The 24,917-nt window shown below is 44.7% G+C and overlaps 1 protein-coding gene across 1 annotated transcript in view; it reads left to right on the top strand.

Annotated features, from left to right (window-relative positions):
- The first annotated feature begins 1,694 nt into the window (after positions 1–1,694).
- rnf130 (ring finger protein 130) overlaps positions 1,695–24,917 on the top strand; it is a 43,950-nt gene continuing 20,727 nt past the window's right edge. Inside the window, exons 1-2 of the mRNA XM_030738568.1 lie at positions 1,695–2,279; positions 2,426–2,710. Of these exons, the coding sequence (XP_030594428.1) occupies positions 2,455–2,710 (256 nt within the window). The 5' untranslated portion in view covers positions 1,695–2,279; positions 2,426–2,454. The remainder of the gene's footprint in view (positions 2,280–2,425; positions 2,711–24,917) is intronic.

Raw genomic sequence — 24,917 nt, 5'->3', positions numbered from 1 at the left:
AAAGTTCATAAGTGCAAAACTTCTTTCAGCTTCCTGTGCGGTCTGCAGCTGATGAGCAGGCTTCCTGTTGCGTCTGATGCAGAGTATATGAAAAGCTCTCAGATGCTACTTTCCCACCGCCGAGGTTCCGGAGCCGGAGCAAGTTCCCGTGCTGTTCTCAATGAACCGGCGAAACGCTTAAGAACGGGCCCGCGTTCCCACCGCGTTTCTGTGAACCGCTCCTTTACGTATGAGTGTGGGCGGGTCCTCGTCTGGACACGAAGCTGAAGCGCACAAACGTGGGAGAACACGCTCCCCTTTCTGTGCTGCAAATACGTTTTGGGGTCCAAACCAAACTACTGCAGCATCTGTGTGCAGCACAGAGGGAAACACAGACAGATTAGAGCAAGACGACAAGTACGCACTTTGTGTCCTTTTATCTGTGATATGAACTGATACAAAGCAGCAAGTTCAGCCTTAGAGCCCAACCTAATTCACAGCCGTGAAAATCGCTTCTCTTTTCTCCTGTAATACACATGTAATATGGTAGAAAACTGGATGTTGAGACGGCAGAGTCACGGCCTTCTGCCGCTTTCGGCACGGGTTCCTGGTTTCAGACCAGCTAGTTTGCGGGGCCGGAATTGAACCCGTTTTTCGGCCGAGCACCGAGTGTTTCGGCGGTGGAAAACCCGCCTAACGGTTCAATTCACGGCTCCGGCTCCGGAACCCTGTTGGTGGGAAAGAGGCTAGAGATGTCCTGCAGGTCCTCGGCTGCTCAGGCTCAGCCGACCTGCAGGATGCCCTGATGGCAGCAAACACACCTGGAATTAATCAGAAAACAGGAGTTCAAAGGATGTCATAATAAAAAATACTGAGTAAGAAAAAGATGATAAAACTGATTAAACTTAAAAGGTTCAAAAGTTACTTGCAGAAAAGTAAACTGGAATTTTAAAAAAGTGCCTTTAGCTGCAGGGAATCAGTGATTTCAGGCGTGCAGGTGGTGCTTTCCACAGGTGAGCTGAAGCTCGGTCACTCCGAGTCTTCATGGCGGGACAGACGCAGGAAGTGAGGAGACCATAAGACCAACCTCAGCTTAATTTACTGTATTTACCTGCACAGTTAAGAGTCTGTTTTGAAGGCAGATATTAATAATTTCAGATTAACTAACATCCCCCACAAACACTTTAGCAGTTACCATCAAACCATATTTGATACGGTCACATTGTTTGTAAGTAGGATTCTCCGTCCACCGTGAAGCCTCTCGTCACACTCAGTGTTTCAGCGTCGTTTCCTCTTCCGCACAGAGCTGTGATGGTCCTTAACCAACAGAGGAGCTCCGCTCTGTGCGGCTCTCCTCTCGGTGGGAACGGCTCCACCTGTGAGCAGCGGTCTCCTGATTCTGAGCAGTATTACCTGTTAGACTGAGACCACCTGTTTCAAAGTCTGAGCTCCACCCGTATTTACTGTCGGTGTCCGCCAGGGGTCGGTGCTGCCCGTGCAGCGCCTCCTCCTGCTCCTCACAGCTGCGCGTTCATGTTTCGCTCTTACTGCCGCGCTCCTAAACTATCGCTGATCGGTATTTTTATTGCTGAACTCTGAGGCGCTCAGACAGGTGCCCGGCCTCTCTGCAGGTATCGCGACAGCGGATCCAAATCTCAGCTACCTAAACATGAAGCCCCCGGGCCCTCAGTATGCGCCTGCGCAGTTCCCACTGATGTGAGAGACGGAGACGGGGCTCGAGCCTCCGCACCGTGCAGATTTCACCGGCAGCAAACCGGAAAAAAACACCGAGCGCAGACAGGATCCGGCTCACGACAGCCCAGCAAACATCCCGGGAGACCAGCGAGAGAGCAGGCGGAGGGAGCGCGCAGGTGGGCGGGTGGTCACCGGGAGCCCCGCCGGTCTGTCTGCCTGCACACATCAACATAAAGCGGGATGAAGCAGCGGCCAGTGCCGCGCTCTCTCCGCATCTAAACACCGAGTCACGGAACCGGAGGCGGCTGCACTCCGCTTCAGACGAGCCGTTATCGAACGGACCTGTGATTTATAATCCGGGCTTCACCCACCGCGCAGCTCCGGGGCTCAGCACCAGCTGTTGGCCTGGTGGTGATGCTCCATGCTCCTCACGCTGTCCGAGCTGCACCTGCCAGGCTGAACCCAGGGATTAACGGACCAGAGCTCACATCTGGAGACAAAGGATCATCTGGAGGACAAAACACCTGGAAGAATAGCATCTGGAGGATTCATGTAAACAAAGAGAGACAACATCTGGAGGATAAACCGAAGACTTCCAGTGACAGGTGAGCAACGTGGTCACTTTCACGGTCAGAAACATGAAAGAAGGTGATAAATTCAGTGTGTGGAGAACAGCTTCTGAAAGCTGAGCAAGCACAGAGGAGTTTTAGAGGACGACTCTGCTGCTGGTCTCACACTTTCTTTCTCTCAGTTTGGATGTGACCAGGCAACGACGTGAGGATGTGGACCCATCTCCCTGTCCCGCCGGTCCTGGTCCTGGTCCTGGTCCTGGTGCAGGCCCGCTCTGTGTCGGCAGCGCGCTCTGACAGGAACATGGTGGTCGAAGAGTCGGTGAGTGCCACGGTGAATGCCACGGTGCTGGATGGACGTGGAAACGCCGTCCACATGATGAGCAGTGATGATGGGAAGTATGGACAGGACTCCCCCAAAGTGGACACCAGGGGTATCGTCATCACACCTGCACCGCATCATGGAGGTACTGGCCTCACAACTCACACCTGAGCACACACACCTGAGGACACGTCTGTCACCTGGACATGTCCACATATTTCTGAGTTATACTGTCCAAAAGTCTTGAGCCGACCCTCGTTTTTTTATATTATTTTCAGGAAAATGGGAAATAAGTGCAGTGATTTATTAAAATGTGCAAACAAAAAAATACAGCATACAAGACATAAACAGTGTTAAAAGTTGGTTTATTTGGTGTGACCTCCTTTATCCTGAACCCTCTGAGGCAGCTCCCTCTAAGTTCTTTGAGCAGTCTTCAGGAACAGTTCTCCAGGCTCCTTGAAGGACATTCAAAGCTCTTCTTTGAATGCCAGGATGATCCCACCCTGCTTCAGTAATGCTGAGGTCTGGGCTCTAGGGAGGCCGATCCATGGCTGATGGTGTTTTTACTGCACTGCAGTGTGTTTGGGATCATTGTCATGCTGACCTGCTCTGTACCAAAACCTTCAAATGTGGATCCATCCCTCCATCAGACCTGTTCCACTGATGTTCAGTCCAGTTCTGGTGTAATGTGGCAGACCTCAGCCTGACCTCCCTTTTTCCCTTCCTTAAGAAAGGCTTCCTGACAGCCGCCCTTCCACTCAGACCATCTCTGATGAGGCTTCAGTGAACAGCAGATGGATCAGCTGAAGGTCCAGATGCAGCTCTCAGGTCCCGTGTCAGGTCTTTGCTGGATTTCTTCCTGTTTCTTAAGGACGTGACTTTCAGATCCTGATCACCTGCTGTAGAGAGTTTTTTAGGCTTCTTCTTCTGTCCTCCTCGTGTCCAGTTTCCTCAGATTTTCTAAGGACTCACAGCACAACATGCTGAGATATACTAAGTTTGCAGCTAACAGCTCTTTTCTGCTGACAGAGTTATCTTTGGCATTTTTCATACATTCAGAAATGGGAACAAATGATGTGTTTCTGTGACAGGCTGCTAATAACAAAGAGCCTAAAGATACAGTTTAAACTGGTTCTTTGCTAAGTTGTCTTTTATGTGTAGACACAACACTGGTTCATCCCTGAGTTAGGAGCGTTTTTATGCTTGAATGATTCACAGGTCAGAGGTCAGAGGCTAACAAACAAAAACGTTCCTCTGAAAATGGTCGGCTACAAGGATTCAACTGAAAATGAGAGGAAAAGCAGCTGATGTCCAAAGAAGAACTTTGAAAGATCTTCACAGAGCTGGAGAACTGTTGCTCGACCTTTTGAGGCAAAATATACAGAAGCGAGGAGTGGCTCAGGAGTTTGGTTCAATATTGTATTCTCTTTTACTCAGAAAAATCAGATATGATGAAATAATTAGATGGTATTCTGAAGGGGCAATGATAAAATAAGAATTTATTATGAAGTATCCTCAATGTATTGATCTTGCCTGGGTTCTGTTTGGGTCGGTTCTCCACCGCCTGACCTATTATTCTGCTGTCCTCATGGCTAAACACAGCGCTAAGCTAAAACTGATGCTAAACTAAAGACACTGTAAAGGTCAGGCTAAGGGCTGAGGATAGGTTTAACCGATAGGTAGTCTGCAGGCTCTGAGCCCAGGACAGCAGGAGGTGAACCCAGCGTATTGAGCCCTACTGGGAGATTTCGCTCATGTGGGCAATGACAGTGAGACCTGGACTGGTGTGACTGGGAGGAATGACCTGCATGATCTCAAGTAGTGTTTTAAGGGTACTCCCTTATCCTGCGGTTTGGGAGGAGCTATACTATATTGCCAAAAGTATTAGCTCGTCTGCCTCCACGCGCATATGAACTTGACATCTTATTCTTAATCCAGAAGGTTTAATATGATGTGGGCCCACCCTTTTATGGGAATTTCTGACCATTCTTCCAGAAGCACATCTGTGAGGTCAGACACTGATGTTGGAGAGAAGGCCTGGCTCACAGTCTCCACTCTAATTCATCCAAAGGTGTTCTATCAGGCTGAGGTCAGGACTCTGTGCAGGCCAGTCAAGTTCTTCCACACCACTCTTTGCGTGTGGATGCACATAAGGCCAGAGCTCACCACCGTGGGCTGCCTGAAGCACATTTCCACAGGTAGCCCCAGGTCCATCCATGCTCCTTGAATGTCTTCTTGGTTGGTAGGAACCGTGAGAGTGGCAGCCTGGCAGCTCCCATAGTTTCTTGTGTTTTTTCTTTTTTAGGGGGGGGTTTGTTATTTTTGTAGTTGTGGAGATGCTAAGCTGAGCAGTAAGAAGAAAGGTGGAGGGATTGCAGTGTTTGTGAAAGAAAAGTGGTGCAATCCAGGACTTGTTACTCTCCTAACATTGAACTTTTAGCTGTGAGTATGCGCCCATATTATTTACCACGGGAATTTTCCTCCTCTATATTGATCCGTCTTTACATACCACCATCAGCTGACGGGGCAGCAGCATGTGACAGCATACACGCCACTGTCGCGGACCCCCCCGGTGAGGAGACAGCCGGAGTGTCTCCACCAAGGCCCTGCAGGCCCTGATCGCATCAGTTCTGTGCTGCCCAGCTGTCTGTAATACTGCAGTATCTCTTCAGCCTGAGTCTGCTGCAGGAAAAGGTACCACTACTATGGATGACATCATGTTTTGTCCGGTCCCAAAGAAAGTCGCCCCTTCTGGCCTTAAGGATTTCAGACCAGTTGCCTTGACATCACATGTCATGAAGGTGCTGGAGAGACTGGTTCTGGCCCGGCTTAGCTTGCAGGTGAAACATGCTCTCGACCCTCTTCAGTTTGCTTACCAGCCTCGTGTGGGGGTGGATGATGCAGTTACTTACCTGTTGACTTTTCTACTGCCTTTAATACCATCAACGACCTCTGCTCAGTGAGAAGCTGCTCAGGCTGGTGTCACCACTTCTGCTCTCTCCTGGATTGCTATCTGTCAGAGAGGCCTCAGTTTGTATGGCTGGGGGGAACCCTGTCAGATGTGGTGGTTAGCAATACTGGGGCACCACAGGGAACAGTTCTGTCCCAGGGTTTCTGCGGGGTAGGTGTTAAATTTTACTGTTACTGACGCTCTTACTCAAAAATGTGTTACAATACTGACACCTACTGTTGTTTTTCTTTACTGCTTCTGGTGTGCACATGTGACGTCGTTACGTCATGACTTAGAGGAATGATGGCGCTCTGAGTGAGATTTGTTTCATACAGACTGTGTTTGGATTTTTGTAAATAAATTTGCTGGAAAGAGGCTGAAGAGACCCAGTGACTTATTTATCGCCATCTCTGCAACGCAAAGACCTCTGTGCAACGATGCATTCAACAGGTTATGGGCCCAGGAGACCGAGCAGAGGACTGTTTTTGAAGAAGAAAGCCACACGGATTGAGCGGGACTTCTGCAAGCTAAGTTACACCAGCTAGCTTAGAGATAAGTGAGTACATCCATGGAGTTGAATGCGATGTATTACGCGGGAGCTACTGAAGCTATAAGATTCATGAGATGGCAAACAGAGCTACAGGGCTAATGGTGTCACCACAACTTTTCTTCGATGGATCGGAAGACAAGTATGACTTGTGGGAAACAAGCTTCCTTGGCCATTTTCAAGTTAAAAGAGACTTTCTTGAAAGAGCCTACAAGTGATGTGGTGCGAGCACAAGATGATCAGAAAAATCGTCCCTTTAGAATTATAATCTGACATTTTTGACAAAATTGACTTATTGTCATATTATTATTCGTTGACCACTAAATCAACAATATGTATGAGATTTTTGTCAATTATAACCAACTTTTGTCATTTTATTTTATTCACAAAGCTAAAAGGTTCTATCTGCAAAATCAAGCTTTAACTTGGTATTATAAGGTTCTATTTTTTAATATCTCAAAACTGGTCAGAATGCAGATAGAACATTATAATTCTAAGGGGATGAAATGCCGATTGTTATGCTGAGCTAATAAGGCTAATAGGCAATAAAAGCCTGTCTTTAATAAGACATGAAGCAGCAGATAATGGCAGAAAAGCTTTGAAGACACTCAAAGAACACTATTCCAGCAGGAGCAAGCCAAGAATAATAAACTTGTATACATCTTTGACCAATCTAAGAATGTCTGACAATGAGACTGTCACTGACTATGTGATAAGGGCAGAGAACATCATTACAGCCCTGAAGGATGCTGGTGAAACCTTAAGTGATGGGCTGATTATAGCCATGATACTAAACGGCCTATCAGACTCATTCAAACTGCTGGCTGTACATGTGACTCAAAATGAAGATCAAGTTGCATTCACAGACATTAAAAGAAGATTAAGGGTTTATGAAGAAACTGAAAAAATGAGCAAAGCAGAGTGTAGAGATAATGTGATGAAAACTCATGTAAAACCAAACAAAAGTTCCAGCAAAGCCCCCGCCACCAGCAGAAAAGATGATTTTCCAACATGAAGTGCTAGAAATGTGGTCTAAAAGGACACAAGGCCAGAATGTGTTCCCAGAAGGTATGGTGCAACTACTGCAGAAGTAATACACTCAATGAATCTGTATGTAAGAAAAAGGAGGGATTGGAAAGTACCAGTATACAAAAGGCCCCTATAGTTTACATGTTGCTATATTTAGTTTGGCTGCTAGTTTGTGGAGAGTTGTGATTTCCCACAGTCCTGTGTTCCGTGAAGTAGTCTCGCATTTTGCACCGGGCGAAAGTCAGATCAGACAGATGTGAGACGGGGATGTTCTGTGCCACTCAGCGAGTTTCTGTTTATAAGAGATGTGTGTGTTTATGATGAAAAACCACACACACACACACACCTATGCACATAAATGAGCATCTTATGTCCCAGTGTACTCAGAGCTAGGTCTGCTCTTCTGTAACAACCAGGGCTAACTAATAAAGCCCATGTGTGCAGCTGCACTCCTGTCTCCTCTCTTGCTGTCTCCCACGGGTGGAATCAATAATATCAGCCACGCTCATCATCCTGGCCTTGAAGAGGTGTTCTGGCCGACACTCCAGGTTGAAGGTGGGATCAAACACGCCCAGCACCTTACAGTCCACTAAGCGTCCCCTTCAACCAGAAAAGTCTCAGAACAACAAGGGGAAGAAAACAACAGACTCTTCAAGGCCAAGCACACAAAAGAGCGCAAGCCACCAGACAATGTATAGAAGAAAGGCATTATGGTAGATGCAGGTGCAACATCTCACATAATCAACGACATCCAGAAGTTTATAAGCTTCGACAGCACATTTCAGCCTGAGAGCCACTCTGTGGAACTAGCAGATGGGACGAGGTGCACCGGGATGGCACAGCAAAGAGGGACAGCGATGATCTACCTTCTAGACAACCAGGGACGACAGCACAGAGCACAGCTGCACTCTACATGCCATCGTACCCACAAGAGATATTCTCAGTTGCCAGAGCAGCAAATGGAGGAGTGACTATCACCAACCAGGGGATCTGTCACGTGATGGACAAAGATGGACTCGGGTTTGACATATACGAGAGTGGTAACCTGTATTATTTACCCATAGTTGAGGCTGTGACAGATGAATGTAAAGTATGCCATGACTTGCAGACCTGGCATGAGATTTTGGGCCACTGCAATTATGAGGATGTGCAAAAGCTTCAAAGGGTAGTTAAAGGTATGGAGATAAAAGGAAGCACAACCAAACGAGAACAGTTATGTGAAGTGTGTACAAAAGAGAAATTCACACAGACCAGAAACAGAGAACCAGACAAAAAGGCTGACAGACCTTTACAACTAGTCCACACTGATCTAACAGGTCCTATGCCAACACCCAGCATAGAAGGGTATAGATATGCACAATCATTTACAGATGATTATTCTGGCATCATCATGGTCTATTTTCTGAAGTCTAAGACTGATACACTTCAAGCCACTGAGAAATATTTGGCAGACATAGCACCTTATGGGGAGGAAAATGTATCCGTTCAGATAATGGTACTGAAAGAATACAGAGCTATGTTAACCAAAAATAAGGTAAGACACGAGACCTCAGCACCTTATTCACCACACCAAAATGGAACAGCAGAGAGAGGATGGAGAACACTCCATGAAATGAGCAGATGTCTGCTACTAGAAAGCAAGTTACCAGGTAAATTTTGGAACAGGCTGCAGCCTGTGTGAGAAACAGGTGCTACAACAGACGCACAGTAAGACTGTTTACAGGGAAACAACCAAATGTGTCCAAGCTGCAGAAATTTGGGTCACAGTGTTTTGCTTATAAGCAGGAAAAGGACAAGCTTGACTTTAGATGTGAACCAGGAGTTTTTATTGGTTATGATAAAAACAGCCCAGCATATCTAATGTACTATCCAAACACTGAAAAGATACAGAAACATAGACCAGTGAAATTCACAACTAAGGCAACAAAAGAGAGAGAGAGACACAGACTGACCCAAACATAGAGTATGTTCAAGAGGAACTGTATACCAGAACCTCTGACACAGATGAAAAAGAGGATGAAAATGTTAAAAACATACCTGATGAAAGTGATGTTTCTGAGGTTGTACCTGAACAGACTGTAACCAGAAGGAACCCACCAAGAAACAGAAAGAAACCAGCACATCTACAGGACTAGGAGACGGAGGATGCCGGAGACATGAGTATAGACTCTTGTTACAAAGCAGTGTGTGGTATTCCTCAGACCAATAAGGAAGCCATTGCATCACCTAATTCAAGGCAGTGGAGAGAGGCCATGAGTGAGGAGATGCAGTCTCTGAGAGAAAACAAGACTTTCATGCTCACCCAGCTGCCACAAGGTAAAAAGACAGTGGGGGGGTGAATGGGTTTTTGCACTTAAAAATGAGGTTCATGGATCTGATAAATACAAGGCAATGGTTACAATCAAAAACAAGGCATTGACTATGAAGAGACATTTTCACCAACAGCTGACATGACGAGTGTAAGAGTGGTCGTGCAAAAGGCAGCACAAGAAAATTTAATCCTGCACCAGATGGATGTTAAAACTGCATATTTGCATGCACCTATTGATCATGTAATTTACATAAAACAGAAAGAAGGTTTTGAGGAGAAGTCTAAAACAGGAGAAAAACTAGTTTGCAGCTGCAGAAGTCCTTGTACGGTCTAAAACATTCTGACAGAAACTGGAACGCTTTACTGCATGCATACTTCTGTGAGAATGGTTACAAAATGAAAGATCTAGGAAAACTGAGGCATTTTCTAGGAATAGTTTTTGACCAAACAGGAAAAGAAATTAAACCCAGGGAAACTCCATGTGAACCAAAGCTAGAATACTCAAAGGATGCAGATAAAATGGAAGATCCAAGGAAGTACAGAGAGGCAGTGGGAAGTTTAATATACTTGTACACGGCCTGATATAAGCTTTGTGGTCAGCAAACTTTCCCAGCACTTTACTGAACCATCAATAGAACACTGGAGTACAGTGAAGCATGTTTTGCGATATCTTAAAGGCACAGCAGAAAAAGAGTTGAGTTTTAAAGGAAACGACTCACAAAATCTGGGACTAAAAGTTTTCTGTGATGCTGATTGGGCATCAGATGCAACAGATAGAAGGAGCACAACAGGGTATTGTTTATATGTTTAAATGATGAAAGCTCATTGATCTATTGGAAGACAAGGAAACAAACAGTGGCACTGTCTACCTGCGAGGCAGAGTACATATCATTAGCTTCAGCTATTCAAGAATGTCTCTACTTGGAGCAACTTCTAAGAGGTATAGACAGTTACCAGTATGCACAAACAGAAGTGTATGAAGATAATCAAGGCATTATTGGCAAAAATGCAAACTTATTGATATTAAGTATCATTTTATAAGAGAAATTGTGAACAATGGAGAAATAGTGCTGGAATATTGTCCTACTGATCAAATGTTTGCAGACTTGATGACAAAACCTGCTACTAAGTTGAAACTGAAAAAATTTGCTCAGGACATGTTTGGCACATAAACGTGCAGAGATATTTTCATTTCTGATGAGGTAGGAAGGCAAACCTTATGTTCTGTATATTTTCAAGATAACCCAGTGAGTTACGAGCGAGTGGGGGTGTTAAATTTTACTGTTACTGACGCTCTTACTCAAAAATGTGTTACAATACTGACACCTACTGTTGTTTTTCTTTGCTGCTTCTGGTGTGCACATGTGACGTCGTTACGTCATGACTTGCGTGGTATAGAGCAGAGGTCCCCAACCCCCGGGCCGTGGACCAGTACCGGGCCGTGGGACATTTGGTACCGGGCCGCACATAAAGAATAAATAACTTAAATTATTTCCGTTTTACTTGTTATCTGCGCCTAAACTATATTTTATTTTGAAAAATGGGCGGATTCGCTCCGTTACTTCCCTCCATGACTTCCTCTTGACGTGTCAAGACATTTCTGCTCACATGATACGTCACCGCTAAAATTAAACCCAGAAGCTTCAGGCCTGTCTAACGAAATCGGTTGGTTGACCTACATAACGCTTCTTTTTTGAGTGCTCAACAAGAGTAGAAAAGCGCTATGTAAGAACTAGTCCATTTACCATTTTTATTTATCAACACCGGGGATAGCAGTGAGGTAGACCCAGCCATCAAACTGACTCTCCAGCGCTTGACACCGCGGCTCTGCAGCCACGCTCCATGTGAAATCGGCCGAACCCAGTCAAACCAGAAGCCAGCAAAAATGAGTATCAGAGCAACAAGCTCAGGGGGCTTACACTGATTCAGTGTTATGGTGAGTTGTATTTTTCATGCGCTTTATACAGTAAAAATCACCTAAGTCGAAGTCGCACAAATCGGGTTTTCGCTCTAGTTGGATGGCATCTGCAGGTCCTGATTTTTCCTAACATTAATTCCAATAAAATCATCACATAAATCCGTCGGATATTCACCTACCTCGGATGAAAAATCTGGTCCCATTGTAATAAATTTCCAGTTAAATGTGATCGCATAAACTGGATGAGTTTAGCGCTAAAACCCTCCTCAGCTCCTGTCCGCCCACTTCCATGCATCGGCTCGTTCGTGCACAACTACACACACACTAACAACACCTGGAAATTGTTTTAGTGTTTATATCAGTTCATTTCACCGGGGACAATCGTGGCAAGTGTAAGCTACAAACTTGCACTTACGAGTAAAATTTCAGATTATAAAATTTGCAGAAGCAAATTCATAGATGAAGCAGAAGCCATTGCAGCGAAATTCGATAATAGACCCCAAACTGGGCCATTTGAATCCGACTGAGGTGATTTCTACTGTATTTGTTTTTGCGGTGTATCTTATTTTGAAGGCATGTTTTACCATGGCTCTAACAGCTGACCAGGGAGCGCTGTGGGCAGAGAGCCTGTTATTCATGTTGAGGTGGGATGTTACGAGAACGCTGCTGATAGAGTTGCATACGAATACAAAGTGGATTCACGTTTTTTATTATTATACGTAGAAAATATCACACTTGGTTATGGTCGTGTCATTTATTTTGACGTATTTATTCGCCACACCTTAAAAGCCGGTCCGTGGAAATATTTTCTAACACTAAACCGGTCCGCGGCTCAAAAAAGGTTGGGGACCACTGGTATAGAGGAATGATGGCTATGGAGCTAAATTGGGGCCATAAAGTTTGTTCGAAAAAAATTTTTGAAACTAAAAAATTATTTTGAACCCGAAAAAAAATTTAAACAGGAAAAAAAAAGTTTTGAAACAGAAAAAAAAGTTTGAAAATGAAAAAAAGTTTTGCAACTGAAAAAAAAAAAAGATGTGAAACTAAAAAAAAAAAACAAATTCAAAACTACTTTTCAGATTCAAGGGTTTTTTGGGGTTTTTTTGCACTTTCAGATTTTTTTTCGCAGTTTCAATTTTTTTTTTTTTTTTTGAGTTCAAACTTTTGGCCCTGTTTTGGCGTGGGGGGGGCGGAACCTCAGACGACGGGGGTGTGGAATCATGACTGACAGCTCAGCACAGTGGCTGAACAACATAGTCCCAGCTGTTGCATTCAGGGACCGTGGGAACTGGAAATGTCTCTAATGCATCATCGATATTCTGTATGTGATTGGTTTTGAAAGATAACATGCTTCACCGATACAAGCAGCTTATATGAATACATGACTTGAATCTCACAGGAAAAAATTTTGACAGATTTGCACAGCGTTTTAAGTCCATGTTGGAGATTTCCCATGCTCTCAATACAGCGGTCCTGGACCCAGGACCACTGTATGTATGTGTTTGTGTGTGTGTGTGTGTGTGTGTGTGTGTGTGTGTGTGTGTGTGTGTGTGTGTGTGTGTGCGTGTATGTGTGTGTCTATGGATGAGAGTGAGAGTGTGATGTTTATTGTAATGGTGTGTATGGGTGTGATATTTGTTGTCTTTTGTATGCCTGTGGGGTGTGTGTTTGCAGTGTGGGTGGTGGGTGCCTGGGGGTGTGGCCACTCAGGCCCTGGACCTGCCTTCCCTGCACTGCGGTTGGGTGTAGGGAACTGGGGTGTCTAGTGAGCCAGCAGTTAGCTGGCTCTCTTACTCCAGGGGGTAGTCCTCTACCTCCCGGTCATATTTATCCTGACCCTTCCCCTCCTCCCACTCAGTTAAACATCACATTACACACACGTAGGTTTTTGGGGGAGGGGGGCTCGTGCTCCAGTGAGTATGGCCACCTCCTCGGCTCTGCTCACTGTGTTGCTTGATGTCCTACTCCTCCTTTTTAATTGCGTCAGTTAGTTTACAACACATCACAGTACATATAGGGCCTTGGGGGGCAGGTGTGTCACACATGGTTAGTGGGTGGCGCTGCTGAGGTGGCGCCACTTGTCTGCTCACTGCTGCCTGCTCCTCAATTTTATTTACATTTTAGACATTGAGGGCCTTGGGGGGGGCAGTGTGGATGGGCACTGTTATTCAGTGCTCATATTACATCTGTCCCTCCAATTATAATAGCACCATAGCTTTCACACAGTCATAAACATTCTTCTCATGACATACACTCACATCACCCCCCCACATGTTGGGTGGGAGGAGGGGGTGGGCGGGTCTACTCACAACCCAGTTTCTTGCACCCTGCCTGGGGTGGGGACTGGCTAGTTGTTCAGGGCTGGGTTGGCTGCTTCCCTGGGTTGTCTGAGTGCTGCCGGTTGTCAGGCGGTTCTCAGCGCTTGGGGGCCCCGGGGCCCACATGCTCGGCTCGTGCTGGGGGTGCCGGCCTGCGGGGGGGTGGGCTGCTCATTGCTTCTGGCTCTCTGGACTCTTGCCCCTTGGCCATGGGGGCTCCGTCTAGGGTCTCCCTCCTTCCTCCTCTGGGGTGTGCACTCGATTGCCATCAGGATGTGTGGCTTCAGGTCTTCTGAGCTCCTAGTGGGCTGTGGATGGCCTGGGTCCCCTGGGTCCTTCCCTATTTGCCTCTGGATTACGCGGGGCATGGTTGCAGTTTCTTATCCTCATTGAGTACATTCCATGACAGAGGCGCATACACACATTACTCAAACAGCAAGATTGTGTGTATGCGTGTATATGTATATGCATTTGTATAGACATGTGAATGTGTGTATGTACGTATATCTTTGAGTATTTTTCTTTCCTTTCTCCCCTTTGTCCCCCCCCCCCTCATTTTTTTGTTTGTTTGCTTTGTTTTTTTTGTTTGCTTCTTTTTTTTCCCCCTCTTCTCTATCCCTTTCCTTATTGCCTGTCAGGCCTGGCATAAATAACTAAATAAAAAATAAAATTACAAACATTAACAAGAATAGCCTTCTTTAGGTCCAAAGATAATAACTTCAGTTTTGTTTTTGTTCAGCTGAAGAAAGTTTTGGCACATCCACATATTGATTTGTTCTAAGCATCTGTTCAGTGCTTGGATAGGTTCAGAGTCACCTGGTGATGACGTGATATAGAGCTGTTTATCATCTGCATAGTTATGATAACGAATCCTATTACTTGTTATAATCTGAGCTAGTGGGAGCATGTAGATATTAAATAGAATAGAAGGGGTCCCAGGATTGAACCTTGGGGTACTCCACATGTGACTCCTGTCCGCTCTGAGAAGAAGTTGCCTATTGACACAAAGAAGTTCCTGTTCTTTAGGTAGGATTTGAACCAGTTAAGTGCTGTGTCTGAGAGTCCGACCCACTTCTCCAGTCGCTTTCTCTCAGACGTGAGTGCAGACGCGCTGAGAGAAGGTGGAAGAAGGATAAGCTCCATGTCTCCTTAGAGATCCTGCGTAACTGTTTATTGAAATACCAGAAAGCAGTAAAATATGCAAAGTCTGCTTATTTCTCTAACATTGTTTCAAGTAACAGTCACAGGCCTCATTTTCTTTTTAGTGTTTTTAATTCACTCACTGATCCTCGCTGTAATGTAAACCAAGCGAAGGTCTGTCCTGCACTGTGCGAAAACTTTAAGAAATTTTTTGTGGAAAAAATTTCTGCCCTCAGGCCTTCATCACCTCAGGCTGAAACAGACTCATCTGCACCTCCTCCCAGCAGAGCTGTCTTTGAGCAGTTTGAGCCTGTCACACTCTCCACACTAAAGGAGGTGATTCACAATATGAGACCTGTAAACTCTCCCACAGACTGTGTTCCGTCTCGCCTTTTTAAAGAGGCTTTTGATTCAGTGGGACCAACTATCCTCGCTCTGATTAACAGTGCGCTTGCATCTGGTTGTGTTCCAGCTGCCTTTAAACATGCAGTTGTACAGCCTCTAATCAAGAAGAAGAACCTTGACCCTGATGTTCTTTCAAATTACAGACCAATTTCTAAATTACCATTTTTATCCAAGGTTCTTGAAAAAGTTGTTTTTAAGCAACTTCAAGCATTTTTAAGTGAACATGGAATGTGGGAAAAGTTTCAGTCAGGTTTTAGAATGCGTCACAGCACAGAGACGGCTCTTTTAAGAGTTTTTAACGATCTGCTTTTAACTGTGGACTCTGGTAGTCCTGCAGTTTTAGTACTTCTAGACCTGTCAGCTGCCTTTGACACTGTGGACCACGAGATCCTTCTATCCCGCCTAGAACATGAAATTGGCATTAAAGGCACGGTTCTGACTTGGTTCAGATCTTATCTTACTGATAGAAGTTTCTCTGTCCATCTAGGAAACTGTTTTTCTACCACAGCAAAGCTTTCTTGTGGAGTGCCTCAGGGGTCCATTCTGGGCCCAATTCTTTTCTCATTGTATATGTTGCCTCTAGGGTCGATTTTTAGGAAACATAATATTTGTTTCCACTGTTTTGCTGACGACATCCAGGTGTATATGCCCATCAAACTGAACAGCAGAGATCCATGGGAACCCCTGCTGAACTGTCTAAGTGACATCAAGTCCTGGATGAGAAACAATTTCTTAAATCTTAATGAAAGCAAAACCGAGGTCATATGCTTTGGTAAATTTGACCCCTCAAGCTACTCCTCTGGCACTCCGAGTCATTTGGCTCCTCACTGTCGTGATGCTGTGAAAAATCTGGGTGTCATTTTAGATAGTAGTTTTAAAATGGAGAAGCAAGTAAGTGCTGTTACCAAAATCAGTTTTTACCAACTCAGAGTCATTGCCAAGGTAAAACCTTATCTCCCACAGCAGGACCTGGAAAAAGTTATTCATGCTTTTATTACTTCCCGCCTGGACTACTGTAATTCTCTGTACTTTGGCATAGATCAATCATCTGTGCGCCGCCTGCAGGTAGTCCAGAATGCGGCAGCTCGTCTTTTAACCGGTTTAAAAAAGCATGAACACATTACCCCAGTCCTGTCATCCCTTCACTGGCTCCCTGTCCGTTTTAGAATCGATTTTAAGATTTTATTGCTTACTTTTAAAGCCTTAAACGGACTGGCACCTTTGTATCTGTCTGAGCTGCTTCACTGTCACACCCCTGTAAGAGCTCTGAGGTCATCGAACCAGCTGCTCTTACAGAGGCCTAAAACTAGACTAAAACAGAGAGGTGATCGAGCTTTTGCAGCAGCAGCACCAAAGCTATGGAACGATCTACCTCTCCATATCCGCACAGCTCAGACGATACACACATTTAAATCTCTATTAAAAACACATTTCTTTTCCTTGGCATTTGGCTGCAGTACTACCTCCTTTTAGATGATTGTTTTATGGTATTTTATGGTACTTGTTTTAAACGTTTTAATTTTTAATTTTCTTATGTTATTTATTGTTCTTAATGTTTTTATTTATTTACTTTTATTTTATTATTTTATTTATTTATTTATATATTTTTATTTTTATTTAGTATAGTCCTTGGGGTTACAGATCTTGTACAGCACTTTGGTCAACGTCGTTGTTTTAAATGTGCTTTATAAATAAACTTGACTTGACTTGACTTGACTTTAGTAATATATCATGGTCAACAGTATCAAATGCTGTGCTAAGGTCCAGTAGAACCAGCACTTTGGTTCTTCCGCAGTCTGTGTTTGTGTGGATATCGTTGAACACTTTGACGAGGGCAGTCTGAGTGCTGTGGTGAGCACGGAAACTGGACTGAAAAACATCAAAGCGGTTTGTCATTGTTAAGAAGCTATTTAACTGTTGAAATACAGCTTTTTCAATTATTTTGCTGATGAATGGTTAGAGATTGGTCTGTAATTTTGCAATAGTGATTTATCCAGATTGTTCTTTTTTAACAGTGGCATCTCTCGTGAGGTTAGTGTAGACAGCAGGAACAAACCCAGAAAAACAACTGGACCTCGGTTGGGCTCAGTGTTGCCAACTTAGCGGATTTTCAAACCCCCATAGTGACCTTTTTTTTTTTCTCCAAAATGCAACTAGCAACAGTGAAATCCTCCGCTGTCACAGTGTTCTGTGTACATAAAGCCTTCTAACTGTGTCCCTTCGTACACTTTGGCATCGCCCAGACCTCGCTTCGACTCCACCCTCCAACCCCCGAACCTGACTTAAACACCGAGCCTGCCCACCCGCTCCCTCCGCTCCCATCCCCGGACCTCACTTTGGCCTTTATCAACCTTTGAGACAGCCGACAGCGAGTTTTCTTATGCAAGTTGTCAACCGTGGCCCAGATAAAGGAGAAGGGTTGAACATAGCTAGCAGTCTCACCCCACATAAGTGTTTTTGTTAAATTTGATATTCTAACATTGAACAATACGGGCCAGAATTGATCTATGTAAAGTGGGTCTAGGCAAAGCATTAAAGTTATTAAGTTATTTCATAAACTTTTATTTGTAGTTCTAAACATATTTATGGTGTTTTTTTCCACACTATTTGTCTCTCCAAAGATGTTTTTCCTCTCTCTTACAGCCTCGATTGCAACTACATGCAAATGACCAATTTTGCAAATTAGGCAATGACATCATATAGTAACTTCTATTTTCAGCAGTGGAGAATTTCACATATTTTTAAATACAAAACTTGACAGGTATGAAAATGTGGTAGTAAACACATGGAAGATGGATACGTCATTCAAAAATTTTTAATCAGGTTTGCTGCTGACGTAACTTTTAACGGTCCATTTTTCCAACCATAAAAAAATATATAGTACTTTTTCTTCCCTGTAAAACAAAGTTGGCACAGTTTCACCAGTAGCCACATGACTAAACATGCCCGCCGGAGATAGACAGGAAGACGTCTCACTCTGTTTAAAAAAAAAAATGTCTTTTAAGCATGCTGTTGTACAGCCCCTCTTAAAAAGGAAGAATTTAGATCCATCTGTCCTTGGTAATTTTCGGCCCATTTCTAAGCTCCCTTTTTTATCAAAGGTCTTGGAGAGAGTTGTTTTTAACCAACTACAAGCCTTTTTAGCAGAATTTGACATTTATGAAAAATTTCAGTCTGGTTTTAAGTCCCACCATAGTACTGAAACTGCCCTTTTAAGAGTTCTTAATGATCTTCTCATAGCTGTCGATTCAGGAAGCCCTGCTATATTAATCCTTTTAGATCTAACAGCAGCTTTTGATACTGTCAACCATTCGATTCTTCTGTCTCGCCTTGAACAGTGTGTGGGTATTAGAGGCTCAGCACTTGATTGGTTTAAATCCTATTTGACTAACAGAAGTTTTTCTGTGAGTATGGGGGAATATTCTTCTTCTGTAGCCTGTCTTTCCTGTGGTGTGCCTCAAGGATCTATCTTGGGCCCATTACTGTTTTCTTTATATATCCTACCCCTAGGGTTAATTTTTAGGAAATATAACTTGTCTTTTCATTGTTTTGCTGATGATATTCAGATCTATTTTCCAATGAAATCTAATGCTCCAAATTCATTGCAGATTTTGTTAAACTGTCTTTCTGACCTGAAAAATTGGCTAAACATGAATTTTCTGTATCTTAATGAAAGCAAAACTGAGATTCTTTTGTTCGATTGTGCTGACCAGTTGAGGACCTCTGTTGCCTCTCTTGGACACTTAGGGTCATACATCCATCAATCTGTCAAAAATCTTGGTGTGATCATTGATGGCTCCTTTAACTTTGACAAACAAATTAGTTCTGTGGTGAAGACTAGTTTTTTCCAACTGAGATTGTTGGCCTAAGTAAAGCCCTATCTTTCTTATAAGGATTTTGAAAGAGTCATACACATTTTTATCATGTCTAGACTGGACTACTGTAATTCTTTATATGTAGGTTTATCTCAGTCATCTCTTCGTCGGCTCCAAATGGTCCAGAATGCTGCTGCTCGACTTTTAACAGGGACCAGAAAGCGTGGGCATATTACTCCAGTTTTAGCCTCACTTCATTGGCTTCCTGTTAATTTTAGAATTAATTTTAAGATTTTATTGATTGTTTTTAAGATTTTATCTGGGCAGGCACCTCTGTACTTGTCTGATCTTATTCATGTTCATACTCCTGTCAGAACATTAAGGTCTGCCAATCAGATGATCCTAAAAATTCCAAGGTCTAGACTTAAAAACAGAGGTGATCGAGCTTTTTCAGTTGTGGCGCCGAGTCTCTGGAATGCCTTGCCATCTCATATTAGATCAGCTCAGACTGTTGCTACATTTAAATCTTTGCTAAAGACGCATTTTTATGGTCTGGCTTTTAATTCGAGCAAATCTTGACATTTTGTATTTATTTAGTTATTATATTTTTGTCTGGATTTTTGTTTGTGTGTTGATGTTTTGTATTTCATGTATTGCCTGTGAAGCACTTTGGTCCATTCTGGTTTTTAAATGTGCTATATAAATAAATTTGACATTGACATTGACATTTGACATTGACAAATTGTCTCGAACCTTGGATCATCTAGCATACCATGTTCTTTCACCATTAGCTGCCATGACATGCTGCCAAACATGCCACTGAATGCTACTGCGCATGTGTGAAGCTCACCAGAAATAGACGGACAGGAAGACATCTCACTCCTTTAAAAAAAAAAATCAGTAATAAAAAACGACTATTATTGACAATTAAATTCGTCATCAACTATTTTTATTGTCGATTATTGTCGACAATGTCGACTAATCGTTGCAGCCCTAATAGCGAGTGCCATCTACTATGTTGTTGTTGTTTGCTATGGGGCAGCATCAGTGCCAGAGATGCCAGCAGGATCAACAAACTGATTCGTAAGGCTGGAACCATCATAGGGCAGAAATTGGAGGCATTAGAGTCAGTAAGGGACAGGAGCTCAGTGAACAAACTGGTCTCCATCATGGACAACCCACCTCACCCACTCCACTCCACACTGCTGAGGCAGCAGAGCTCCTTCTCCTTCAGACTGATTCAACCATAAAGAACGCTTCAGGAAATCATTCCTACCATTCTCTATGAAACTGTATAATAACTCTTTTCTCTGTGACAGGTGAACACACCTGTCAGGACATAAGATCCCACACACAAATTTCAGTATTATATTTTCCTGTAGCTGTCTTTCAGATATTGTTTATTAATGCACAATGTCAGTCTTACTATTACTCTTCTTTACCTACATTTATATATCTTATTTATTTTGTTTTTAATCACTTTTGTATACAGTCATGACCGAAAATGTTGGCACTCCTGAAATTTTTACAGGAAATGAAGTATTTCTCTCAGAAAATTATTGCAATCACACATCTTTTGTTATGCACATGTTTATTTCCTTTGTGAGTATTGGAACAACACAAAAACAGACAAAAAAAGCCAAAATTCATATAATTCTACGCAAAACTCCAAAAATGGGCTGGACAAAATTACTGGCACCCTCAACTTAATATTTGGTTGCACACCCTTTGGAAAAAATAACTGAAATCAGCCGCTTCCTGTACCCATCAACAAGCTTCTTCCACCTCTCAACTGGAATTTTGGTCAACTCTTCTTCTGCAAACCGCTCCAGGTCTCTTATATTTGAAGGGTGCCTTCTCTCCACAGGTGTTCAATGTGATTTAGATCCGGACTCATTGCTGGCCACTTCAGAACTCTGCAGCACTTTGTTTTCATCCATTTCTTTGTGCTTTTTGAAGCATGTTTGGGGTCATTGTCCTGCTGGAAGACCCATGACCTTGGACGAAAACCCAGCCTTTTGACACTGGGCCCTACATTGCGACCCAGAATCCTTTGGTAATCTTCAGATTTCACGATGCCTTGCACACAGTCAAGGAATCTAGTGCCAGAGGCAGCAAAACAATCCCAAAACATCTTTGAACTTCCACCATATTCGACTGTAGGTACTGTGTTCTTTTCTTTGTAGGCCTCGTTCTGTTTTTGGTAAACAGTAGAATGACATGCTTTACCAAAAAGCTCTATCTTGGTCTCATCTGTCCACAAGACATTGTACTAGAAGGATTTTGTCAAACTGCAGTCTAGCTTTTTTATGTCTCTGTGTCAGCAGTGGGTCCTCCTGGGTCTCCTGCCATAGTGTTTCTTTTCATTCAAATGGCGCCGGTGAGGTCAGCAGCCGTCGTACCTGCTCCTATGCTTTGTTTGTATATATTAGGTTTAGCTCTAATTTTGGACTTTATAATTCCGCCTGCTCTGTGTCATATCACGTATGACAGACAGACTCTTTTTAATATCAGAATACAGCACTCTGGCTGTATTCTGACACCTTTTTCTCCTGACCCGACTTGGCCTCGGGAGATACTGCGTTTCCAGTGGGCCAGCTCAAACAAAGGACCCAGGTCACGGACAAGGCCCCGAGGGAAAAGAGCCGGCGTAAGAGAGAGGCTGAGGCGCAGAGCGCACCAAACGCCACTGCCGAGCATCCTGTTGGCTAATGTCCAGTCACTGGATAACAAGCTGGACGAACTCAGGGCCAGGATACAGTTTCAGAGGGACATAAGGGACTGCAACATCATCTGTCTCACGGAGACATGGCTGACTCCCCTCATACCGGACCACGCCGTACAGCCGTCGGAGTTCTTCAGTGTTCATCGCACGGACAGAACGAGTGAGTCTGGAAAATCAAGAGGAGGAGGTGTGTGCCTAATGATTAATAACAACTGGTGTGACAGTAGGAATGTTGTCCTTCTGAAACAATCATGTTCCCCTAACCTGGAGCTCCTAACCCTGAAATGCCGTCCCCACTACCTGCCCCGCGAGTTTACGTCGGTCATCTTCAGCGCCGTCTATATTCCACCTCAGGCGGACACAAACACTGCACTATCCGAGCTACATGAGGCTATTTCCACCTATCAGGCTAACCAGCGTGATGCGGCTCTCATCGTAGCCGGGGACTTTAACAGTGCAAACTTGAAAAAGCTGATACCGGAGTTGATTCAACACATCGACTGCCCCACCAGAGGAGAGAGGACCCTAGACCACTGCTACTCTCCATTCAAAGAAGGCTACAAAGCAAAGCCTCTTCCGCCTTTTGGGAAGTCTGACCACACCGCTGTCCTTCTCATGCCGAAATACAAACAACGGCTCAGGCAGGAACCCCCTGCTGTGAGAGAAGTGACACGGTGGTCTGATCAAACAGAGGCCGCTCTGCAGGGTGCGTTGGATTCAACCGACTGGGACATGTTTCGCAGCAGCGCGGGTGGAGACATCGAGGAGTTTACGGAAACTGTTGTGGGATTTATTGGGAAAGTTGTTGATGACACTTCACTTAGGAGGACCATCAGGACTTTTCCCAACCAGAAGCCGTGGGTGGATAAATCTGTCCGCGACGCCCTGAGGTCCCGCACCGTTGCCTACAACTCCGGCCTCGCCTCTGGGAACATGGAGGACTACAAGGTTGCATCATACAATGTCCGCAGAGCGGTGAAAGAGGCAAAACATCGCTACGGCCGCAGACTGGAACAGCAACTACAACAGTCTGACCCCAGGGGACTGTGGCAGGGACTACGCACCATCACGGACTACAAAGCACCACACACACACCCGGTGAGTGCCGACGCTTCTCTGGCTGATGAACTCAACATCTTCTTTGCGCGCTTTGAGTCGGGAAGCCGACAGCCCGCTGCGCTCCCGGCCGGAGGGGCGGAGACACTCACTGTGACGGAGCGCGACGTGAGGAGGGCGTTTAGACGTGTAAACACCAGGAAAGCGGCTGGACCAGACGGTATTAGTGGACGTGTCCTTAAGACCTGCGCTGACCAGCTGGCACCTGTGTTTACACTGATATTCAACCTCTCACTGAAACTGTGTGTGATTCCCACCTGCTTTAAAAAGTCCATCATAGTCCCTGTCCCAAAGAAACCACACCCCAGCAGCCCCAATGACTTCAGGCCCATAGCACTCACCTCTGTGGTGATGAAGTGTTTTGAAAGACTCATCAAGACATTCATCACCTCCTCACTGCCCACCACCCTCGACCCACTACAGTTTGCATACCGGCCAGACAGATCCACAGATGACGCCATATCCTTCCTCCTCCACAAGACCCTTTCACACATAGACACTGGTAAGGGGAACTATGTGAGAGTGCTGTTTGTAGATTACAGCTCAGCATTCAACACCATAGTTCCCTCCAGGCTGGCTTCTAAGCTGCTGGACCTGGGCCTGGGCCCATCCCTGTGCAGGTGGGTTCACAGCTTCCTGACCAGCAGACCACAGGTGGTACGAGTGGGTCACCTCACCTCATCCTCCCTCACCCTCAACACTGGATCCCCCCAAGGCTGTGTGCTCAGCCCTCTGCTGTACTCACTGTACACCCATGACTGCGAGGCCACGTCAGAGTCCAACGTCATCATCAAGTTTGCTGACGACACTGCTGTTGTGGGACTAATCTCTCACAATGAGGAGACAGCCTACAGGAGAGAGGTCTCCCGCCTGGAGAACTGGTGCCAGGAGAACCACCTCCTGCTCAACGTCAGCAAAACAAAGGAACTGATCGTGGACTTCAGCAGGAAGCAGCAGAGGGACTACCATCCACTTGTCATCAGTGGTGCTGAGGTGGAAAGAGTGGACACCTTCAAATACCTGGGAGTGACCATCTCACAGGACCTGTCCTGGACTCATCACATAAACATCACTGTGAAGAAGGCCAGACAGCGTCTCTACCTCCTCAGGCGGCTGAGAGACTTCAAGCTCCCACTCAAGGTGCTCAGGAACTTTTACACCTGCACCATCGAGAGCATCATGCGTGGGAGCATCACCACCTGGATGGGAAACTGCACCAAGCAGGACTTCATGGCCCTAAAAAGGGTGGTTCGTTCAGCTGAACAGACCATCAGAACCACCCTCCCCAACCTGCAGGACATTTACACCAAGCAGTGCAGGCTGAGGGCCATGAAGATCCTAAAACAGCCCAGCCACCCTGGACACTCTCTCTTCTCCCTGCTCCCATCAGGCCGGCGTTACCGCTGCCTGAGGACTAAGACTGAAAGGTTGAAGAAGAGTTTTTACCCACAAGCCATCCGTCTGCTCAACTCTGAGCCCTAACTGGACCATTATTGCACAGTGTAAATATTATAATTTATAAAAGTGTGTATAGTGTATAGTATATAGAGTATAGTGTATAGTGTGAATTACTTTTTTTTATTTTTATTCTTCTTATTTATATGTGTGTGTATATAAGGTTGCAGGTACAAAATACATTTCACTGTGCATTGTACTGTGTATAACTGTGCATGTGACAAATAAACACTATCTTATCTTATCTTATCTTATCTAATGTCGATGGATAGTTTGCGCTGACACTGATGCTCCCTGAGCCTGCAGGACAGCTTGAATTTCTTTGGAACTTGACTGGGGCTGCTTATCCACCATCTGGAGTATCCTGTGTTGCAACCTTTCATCAATTTTTCTCTTCCGTCCATGTCCAGGGAGGTTAGCTACAGAGCCGTGGGCTGTAAACTTCTTGATTATGTTGTGCACTGTGGACAAAAGAACATCGGGATCTCTGCAGATGGACGTGTTAGCTTGAGATTGTTGATATTTTTCCACAATTTGCAGGTCAGTCTGTCACCTGAAGATGGCACTAGCTATGCTAGTTTTGGACCCCAAAACTAGCATAGCTAGTGCCATCGCCCACTCTA

The sequence above is a fragment of the Archocentrus centrarchus genome, chromosome 10, assembly GCF_007364275.1.
Source record: "Archocentrus centrarchus isolate MPI-CPG fArcCen1 chromosome 10, fArcCen1, whole genome shotgun sequence".
In the NCBI taxonomy this organism is placed as follows: Eukaryota; Metazoa; Chordata; class Actinopteri; order Cichliformes; family Cichlidae; genus Archocentrus; species Archocentrus centrarchus.
This window is presented reverse-complemented; position numbering and strand designations above follow the sequence as displayed.